The 9674-nt window shown below is 33.5% G+C and overlaps 1 protein-coding gene and 1 non-coding gene across 2 annotated transcripts; both read right to left on the bottom strand.

The window, feature by feature from the left end:
• LOC18611476 (mitochondrial uncoupling protein 5) lies at positions 4920-6500 on the bottom strand. The gene has a single exon (XM_007047745.2). It carries the CDS (start codon positions 6123-6125, stop codon positions 5160-5162), a length of 966 nt encoding a protein of 321 aa, XP_007047807.1. The 5' UTR covers positions 6126-6500; the 3' UTR covers positions 4920-5159.
• On the bottom strand, positions 7947-8028 carry TRNAS-GCU. Its single transcript has one exon. It is a non-coding gene; the product is annotated as a tRNA-Ser (tRNA).

Genomic DNA, 9674 nt, shown 5'->3' with positions numbered 1-9674 from the left:
GTTGAAAGTTATCAGACAGGAATCAGTTTAATTGCTACAGCCTCGTCGCATAGGAAGTGAAAGCCATCTCAGAAATATGAAAGTGTTCTTAAAGTCTATTTGGTTTGATTTTTTTTAAACTTAAAAGTTATTATGAAGTTTTTATGAAAAATAATAATTTTTAAAATTAAATTAAAATTATTTGATAAATTTTTTTTTATAAGTTAATATTTTGATTAAAATTATCATAAATAGTTTTTTTTAATAGATGAAGATAGTTTTTTTTAGAGGAGTGATTTGCAGAGAGAGGGAGAGGAGAGGGAGATTGATTGATTGAGAGAAAAAGAGAGTGATNAAAATAAAAGTTATTTTTTTTAAGAATTTTTTAAAAAATTTATGTTTGACTTGATTTTTATTTTTAAAAGATAAATAAATTTAAAAAAAATTAAACTAAACATGTACTTAGAAACACAAGGAATGTTATGTCTACAGCAGCCCTCTCCTTACAGACTTACAGAATTCATCTGTTATCTATCCAGTTCAGGCTTATGGAATTCATCTGTTATCTATCCAGTCCACCTGTTGACTACACCATGACTACACCATGTAACTTTGCTGCTTTTTTTTTTTTTATTTGAGTAATTAATTTAGGATTATTATTTTACATTGAATGTAGAGTTTTTAAATTTCACAAACGTTTTAAACAATTGATTTGTGCTCGTTTTTAATCATTTTTTTTAGTTTATTAATTTATTTAATTGTAGGTTAATGAATTCATAGTAACTTTTTAAATTCGTTTATGAAATTTTAAATTTTCACTGCAAATATTAAAGCAATTCAATATAGGATATTGAATATGAAAGAAAATTGTCTTGGTATTTCCCTAGGCCACGTCTTCACAACGTGGATGGCTCTCTGTCACTTCTGAAAACTTGTTGGTATGTCTTTTTCCATCTAAGCTTGGTGCTTTGTGACATCGAGCCACCTCTTCTGGAAATACTTGGACGGCGGGACTATGCACTAACACCATTGGTTAGCACACGCCATATTCCGCCAAATATTAATAAATACAACCGAACTACTAAAAGAAAAATTCAAACTTAACCATACATGTCTTCTGTTGATATCTTCCAAATCGTCTTGAAACAGATTAAATACATGTATTTATTGTTAAATTAAATGTTTTAGTGTCAAGTAAAGAAACTTTGATATAACTGAATAAGCAATAATACAATACTTTATTTTATTAAAAAAAAGCAAGCTAAACATTTAAAATTATTAAATGTAAAATCAAGAACAAATATTATTAGCAGACACAAATTTCACTACAAGGACAGTTTGATACATGTAAAATTTAAATTCTGGTCTCTTGTATATAACAATCACTAATTAAAAAATCTTATCTTTCTGCTAAGTTGTGCTTCCTTGTTTTATTGATGCATGTGATATTTATGCCTTTTTAAATAAATTTATTAGGTTTTGATTTACGTAATAAAAAATAATTTTCTGTGATTTAAAAAAATTTATTTTCATTTTTAAATTTTAATTGATGATGGTACAAAAAACTTTTATCTTTACGAGTAGGTAATACTTTCGTAACATTCAATGTTTGTTTATTGATGGAAAATTGGCATTTCTTTTTGCTTTTGGCTTTTAGAGTTGTTCGTGGGCGGGTTTAAACCTAGCTTTTACTATATAATTAATATGCCTAAACTATGTATCAAAAAATCATATGCCTAAACCTATTCTAATCTGAAAATTAGAAGTCAAGTTCGAGGTAGGCCTAACTCTTTAAAACTCAAGTCCACTTGTTAAACTCTTCGTTTTTCTTTTAATGAAGAAAGAGGTTTGTTTCAAATTGAATATTTATTTATTTTTAATTCGTTTCTAAATTATGTTAGGTTTCATTTTTTCAATACCCACATCTCTTTATTTTTTAAGATTTTTTTTTTACTTTTTGACATTAAAAATATATTTTATCAATGTTATTAAATAAATTTTTAAAAAAATTAAAAATAGTAAAATCGAAACATTTTTCTGAATCTCCATGTAAGCTGAAAGTGGACATCCAATTTAAAATGGATGGAATACCTATTTTAAACAAAAAATGGTACATGCATTTTCCATTAAGCAAAATGCTATAATAATTAAAAAATTTAAATTAAGAAGTGAGAGCCTAGAAAGGAAATTTTAGGACTTAGATTAAAGAGGATCTTGCAATTCAAAGTATATGAGAATAATAAAATTATACTTTCAAGCATTTGATTTAACAATAAATGTATGCATCACTTGTTTAAATAAATTTAAAAAAACTTTTAAAAAATTGAAAACTATTAGTAAATACATATAACGGGACACAAGCAAATATAAACTTTAAAAGGAAGAACAAATATAAACTTTAAAAGAAAATTGAAAACTGTTAAGTAAATAAATAAGTAAATATAAATTTTAAAAGAATATTGAAAACTGTTATGTAAATAAATATAACGAGACACAAATATCAACAAACAAAAAAGAGTGAAAGAAAATTAATTAAAGTAAGCAAATGATTTTATATTGAATTAACAAATGAACTCTATATTAATGTGACTGATTCATATATTTATAGCATAGCATGCTAATGATAAGATGATAAATTTTATTAATGCTTGAATTTGATCATGATAAGTGAAAAAATCTTATTTACACTTGAATTTAATCTAGATAATATATTAATCAGATAGCTTTATTTTGTTAATAACTTGATTAACCTCACCTTTCAAGTGTTTAAGATTCATAAATTTATTATAAATGAATTTCATAAAAAGAAAATGGTGATAATTGAATGAATTAAAATAATAATTGAAACACTAATGGAGGCGAGGGCGACAGCGCACATTGTAAAGTAATTTCCTTGAAAGTTTATTGGGTCCAAGAAAGTTGTCAACCAACGATTATAGATGCGGTAATGGTGCCAGGATGAGTGTTGAGCAAACCCGGCTGGTTGGTGCCACACATTCATTGTCCCCCCGCCTATTGTCTTGTCTGGACAGGTTTATGTGCCCACTACAGCCTAGTACTATGGAAAGTGTAGGAAGAACCAAACTCAACCTAAAAAAAAAAATGAAATCTTCTTAGCTCTTGCCTGATTTTTCTCTCTGGGGTCGTATTTGGATGAGATGTTTTGTGAATAATACTATGTAATAATTCAGTGATCAAATGGCGAGTTGTTCTTTTCAGCGTATAAAAGAAATTCCTTCAATATCTATGGAATTTGTTTGTAATTCATTTAATAAATTAAAAGATATAATAAGTTTTAATGTAAAAGAATGGAGTTTCAATTCGAATTCTCATTCTCATATAGTCAATGCTTAATTCGTACATGACTAAGGAAGGGGGATAAACTTCATTCTTTTGTTTAAAGCTCAAATCAGAGAAAAGAAAATTTCTACTCGATGGCAAAGGCAATAGACTTTCAATGCCAATAGGAGTAGGACCCAAAAATTGTGAATGGCTATTATATTCGGCAATAGTGACGAGTAACTGCTTCAAGATCGGCCAATCAGCGACGCCCTGTTTCACTGTTTTGGACAAATGCAACATTTTTTCTTGAAACGAACTCGTGTGGGGTAGTCTTTACTCGTCGGTAATTCAGACTCATCCCACATCAACCATCAGAGGTACCTAAAAGGAAGATACAAGTCGACATCAATTGATTGGGACTATCTTTATGATTGTTTGCTAAGAGCGTACAGTTCCCTTCATTTAGGTTTTCGCCGCGTAGTGATTAATGAGTTGGACACTAACAAAGTAGCAGTGGCCATCGTTTTAGGTCATTTTTAATTTTCAAAAACGTCCCCCCATACTTCATAAGGTAATTGCAAAAGAAGCTGCCCCTAAAAGCTCCATTTTCTCACCTTATACTCTCCAAAATTTCAATCACCATATCTCGAAATTTCCTTGGGACTACTTATAATTATTGATTTTCATCATCTGTGCCAAATAGATGTCAACTGAGAGTAATAGTACTATAATTATAATTAATTAAATAATATAAAAATGTTAGCAATTCTTAGTTCTGCATGTACCCTTTTAATGTTAGGGGAATAAGTTAAATGTAAAATTGGGAGTGCATGTTTTCTTTTTTAGTAAAATATCTTGATTTTTTAAAATTTTAATTATAATTCCACACAAATCTATTAATTTTTTAAATAAATATTTCATTTTAAATATGAAAATAATATTATTATTTAAATATAAAATATTTAAAATATTTTTTTTAATTTTTTTCAAGTTAGCCGGTGTCGAAACTGTCCAAATCTAACAATGCTCCGTTGGGGAACACTAGATCGATTCTCCTTTGGGGAGCACTACTCTGCTCCTCAGGAGAGCACCGATTTAAGCTCCCCAAGGGAGACGATCACCAGATCAGCTCCCCAAGGGAGCAACAGATAGGTGCTCCGTAGGGGAGCGTCGGTCATCTGGATTTGTTCCTCGGCTAGGTTTGAGCAGGAGATGACCAATCAATAGACAATATTTTATTTGAATAAAAATATTAAAAATTATAATTTATATAATAATAATTTTTAAATTTAATGGACGATAAATTTATCTAAAAAAATTATCATATCATTAAATTAATGAAAATATTAACTATTGATTAACAAATGCGTTTATGTGTCTAACAAAAGTTTTTTTTTTGAGACGGATTATCTAATTTAAAGTGATGAAGATATTTTACCTTTTTTTTTTTTGACTAAATGAGAGTATTCGTGGTTATGGTTATTCAACTTTGATCAGCCGTGTAATATTGGTACTATTGTTTTTGGAATTCAAAATTGTAACATTCCACATAAACAATGAAAACCACCCAGAATAATAGCTTATGCTAATATTTAATTCTGGGTTAAGAAATAGAATACCAGAAACAAAAGCTATAAAACGGCAAACAAAAGAATCTATTGGAAGCCAATGAAATAAGAGCAAATATTATATGGTGATCTCAGTATTAAAATAAGAATCCCAGATATAAACATTCTTTCATAATCAGACGCAAGACAAACTCTGCCTCCAGATTCCAGGGAATACTAATTTTCCCTTCGTTCCCAATTTTTTAACCACATAAAACGGAAAACCCATTACGTAACTTAAAACATAGAATTCCTAAGATTCTTTTTCATCATCGTCCTCGTTGATATATCTCAAAACTCCTTAAGCAACTTCCGAACCTGTTCCAACGTGACAAAAAGCACCACCGTAAAAGGTCCCTGTCTCGAGATCGTTGGTATAAATCCCTTATACAAAGCCATGGGCCCTTCCGCCTTCACCGTCTTGAGAGCACAATCCAAAGCGCCAGCATACGGCGGCTTTTGCCCAGGCTCCACCTTCATGTTCATAACCCTAGTCTTGATCACATCAACAGGATTCGAAGCCACCGCCGCCACAAAACCCGCCGAAAAACTCGCTGCCACGTGTGTCCCAAGCCCGTCTTTCATCAACCCGTTTTCTAAGATCATTTCTTTGATCTGATCGTAAGAAGCCAGCTGCGATGCCGTCACCAACATTGCACGGTTCACCGTAAGCGACGATCCGCGCCACAGGGAAGTGATTCCTTCTTGTTTGCTCATGCGGGTGATAGCGTCAATAACGCTGGTGTAGTTACGGCGTTGAGATAGAGGGAGACGGCCATCAGCTTGCATGCGAACCATTGCCACGTCAGCTGGGTTCCCGACGGCTGCGCCGATCCCTCCGGCAATTAACCCAGCGGCGATTTTACGGGACAGAGGCATGGTTTTGGTCTCCTTGTCGGTCCATTTTTGTTTCAGGATGTCGTACAGTCCCATGCGGGTGGTGGAATAGAGGGTCTGGCGGAGGACAGTGGCGGAGACGCCGGAGAAAAGAGCTGCCACGCCTTCGGTTTGGAAGATCCGGATTCCGGTGGCTACTGGTCCAACGCGCACTGCCGCGGATGGTGGCACGTGGATGGAGGAGGAGGTAGCGGTGGTTGTGGGAAAAGCCAAAGCAGGGCGGAGGGTTTGGACAGCAGGGTTCGGGACTTGTGTTTCACCCTGGAGTTGCATTCGGACTTTGATTAAGTCAAGCGGGTGGGTGGAACATCCGGCTACAATTGAAGCTATGCCTCCTTCAACAAAACCTTTGAATCCCATTTTAATTCTCCAAAAAAATCTAAACTTTTTGTTGTTTAGGAACCTGATTCTTTAACAAAGTTTGCTTGCAAAATAACAAAACAATGACCTTTGTTCAAGGCAACAGAATGAACTAAACCGATGGGTTTTGTTTTTTTTTCTTTTTTAAAAAAAGAATTATGGTCCAAAAACAAAGAGAAAAAGATTAAACTATTGAGACCAGTTGGAGTTGGGGTTCATCTCACTGGAAACCAGGAGATGGGAATGGAGACCAAAAGCTATTGAAGAAGAGTGAGGAACGCAAGGCCTTTGAGACATATGCTGGGAAGAAACTCTTTTTTTCTTTTTTTCTTTTTTTTGACAAAGAAAAACAGTAGAAGCAAATGAATGGATGGTTTAATTGTGAGACGAGGAAGCGTATTTATAGCTGCGCGGAGGCTGGTCGCGTGGGGGTTCAGCGAAGCCAGGTGGGAATGCGGCTGTTACGCGAAAATTGGAACTGGACAACATTTAAAAATTTGGGTGGAGACTCTGGGCTGTGTCTACTTGTTGACGCGTTTGTGCCTTTGGTCTAGTTGGGCTGCCTCAATTCTTCACCTCTCATCAAAGCATTTGTTTAAATTAAATTGGAAAGTTCCTTAATGTTTCTTTTTCTGAAGTTGCCATTTGCCAACGTTGGCTCGAGCCTGCCACGAGTCTATCAGGTAAAGAGCGGGTCCATGGCAATTTGAGAAGTTTTGTTAAATTCAAATTCAAATGTCTGGCCTTTTATTTTCATAAAAAAAATGTAAGACTTCTTAAGGTTTCTCTGCTTTTGTTTTCGTTTTTTTGGTTGGTGAATGACTCAAAATTGGGGGACTCTTGCTTCTTATGATTGGTCGGTCTCACTTCTTACGTGCGACCTAATTTTAGCTCTTTCATATCATACTTCGTTTCTTTGTTATTAGCGAGAAAAAAGAAAAGGGAATCAAAGCATCATAATATTCTAAAAGAGAAAATCACAATACAATTCAATATGTCAATTAAAGAATCGGCTTTGAAAGAAATTTAACCCTTGATATATGGTTTTTATCATTAACACTAACAATTTCTAAATTTGTTGTGATTCCAATTTGGTACTTGCAATTTGCAAATTCCATTGTCAAAATAAAATTAATTGTACTTAATAACTAGATAAAAAAATTACTACTTTTTGGTTCAAAATTGACAAAAACATTGATGGCCTTTTAATTAGGCTTAATTATCAACTTCTACTAAAGAAAGGACGCAAAGAAATTAGTACAAGCCAGAATCACATTTTTATCTCACCAAAGAGAAAACAGCCCATTTTCTATGACCATTTGTCACAGAGACAATGATGGATAGAAAATACAGGGAAATTATATACTTATCGAAACATTTTTAAAAGCTTGAACAGATCCCAGCTAATTAGTCAATTAAAATCATCATAATTTTTTCAGTAAGTGTTGAAAGAGTTTGGGGGTTAAAAGTGACAATTTATGGCCATTAATTTAAAAATCAATAAAAAAATATATTGAAGGGAGAAGTGTCCAGTGCGAGGGGCCAAATGCTATTATTGACTGACTGGGATTCCGATTTCCCACTTGGAACTTGGAAAGGTCATTTTGGGGCTTCTGCGGTCCTCTAAACGCCATCCACGTGTACGCATTAATTAAGTGTTGACAAATACAATCTTATCAAGGATGGACTTGACTGACCGGGTCAGGTATGACCCGCTTTTGGTCAGTCTAGGTGAGATTTGGGGCAGGCTTTCGAGCCGCTTGACTTGAAGCCGTTGGGGCCCAATTTTTGAAAAGAAAAGTTATAAGTTGAAAAATTTTGCGTCGCCTGAGAGATTCGAACTCTCGCGGGAAAATCCCATGTACTTAGCAGGCACACGCCTTAACCACTCGGCCAAAGCGACGGGTTAGAGAGAGACACTAAAGTATCTGGCTTTAACAATACATTATAATACTAACATTTTGATGATAGTTGACATAGGTAATTGGTGGTGGATACAATTGGGAAGATAAAAAAAGGGGCCGAATTAATATTAAAGTTATACTATTAGCAACATTTAGAAATAAAGGAGAATTGGAGAAAATTAAAGACAAAAAGTAGTATATGGTCAAATTATGAGAAAGCATATATTCTTTTCCGTCTTTTTTTATTTTATAATGCATAGAGAAATTTGAATATAAGTTTTATTCTATTCTTTGCATTCGTAATTTCTTTTTATTAGTCAATTTGCATGATTGCAAATTTTTTCCATTTGCAGATCTTACAAAGTTGTGCTCTTCTTGATTTTGATTAGACAACTTGATTATTTCAACATAATACTATAGATCTATAATTACAAAAGTAAGAATATTCAAAGTAGGAGGGAAGAGAAGAACATATAAAATATCAATTTCCTTTTTCACTTGTCTCCTGTTTAAGGCACCCTGTGACCTGTAAATTTCAATAAAAGAAATTAGAAAAAAAAAAAGACACTCGTTTTTCTGCCAGCATATCCCAAAACCAGACATTTTGATTGTGGAACATTATGTTTTTATATTTGACTGACGAGACATGTTTTGCCAGTAAATTTCATCCTGATCATAAATCCGCTGCCTTGCGCCGTCTAAGGAAAGTCGAACATTCTTTTATGAGTGGAGTGCAAAGGCTCAAGAAATTCTTTCCTTTAAAAGGTAGTGGTAAGCTTCTGTAACACTCCTGGCCAAGGAACATTAGCCATGATGCTTGGAGGTTGTGGTAGTTATTGCTTTTGGATTGGCTCATGGTTTGATACCATTTGCCGGACTTGGGTTTAGGTAAACATCTAAATCAACATAAACGAAGGACTCCATTTTCACTCTTATTAGATTTTAGCTCTCCCCACTCTTACCCTTTACAACTAGATACTTGAAAGTCAAATCGGAACCAAACACAGGCTCTGTTGTTGTGAGAATCGGGCTGAACACCAGTGTATATTGATTACTAGAACAAGATTTAAACATAAACAAAGACAGGCCTGAGCCTAATGATATTCGGAAGGTCATCAGCCATAAAATGTTTCATTAACTCAGGTGTAAAATCCCATAATCTTTTTATTGAAAATCCAGAATCATCACTTTTTTAGGGAAAAAGTTGCACTATATGAAACAAAGAGGGACACGGGGTGCATGAACAGCAGCAGGGTGGAAATTGGCCAAAGCCAAAACGGAAACGGGCAAAAATAGTGATGAAGAGTTGTTCATGTCCGTCCAAATGCTTGAGTTTGTTAAATATATTAGAATAATACTAAAACAATCGTACTCTAACAAAATAAAATACAATTAAACTGGACAGAGGCGGGCTTAGACTTGGAAAAGGAAAAACATTGTCCGGGTTGACCTGAATCGGGCTAAAGTTTTTCTCCTAGACAGGCCGAGGGGCCCACGATCAGCTCTACTTAACCTGCACAATTATCATTTTTTTCTATTTAAATTATGTTTAAATTACTACTAATTATTATTTTAAAAAAATAAAAAAAAATTTCGAAATTTACTCTTCAAACAAATAAGTCATGAACCAACAAATAAATTAAAT

Source organism: Theobroma cacao, chromosome 1, assembly GCF_000208745.1.
Source record: "Theobroma cacao cultivar B97-61/B2 chromosome 1, Criollo_cocoa_genome_V2, whole genome shotgun sequence".
In the NCBI taxonomy this organism is placed as follows: Eukaryota; Viridiplantae; Streptophyta; class Magnoliopsida; order Malvales; family Malvaceae; genus Theobroma; species Theobroma cacao.
This window is presented reverse-complemented; position numbering and strand designations above follow the sequence as displayed.

Excerpts from the sequence above, each read along its gene's own strand:
- LOC18611476 (XM_007047745.2), bottom strand. The coding sequence starts at position 6,125 with ATGGGATTCAAAGGTTTTGTTGAAGGAGGCATAGCTTCAATTGTAGCC.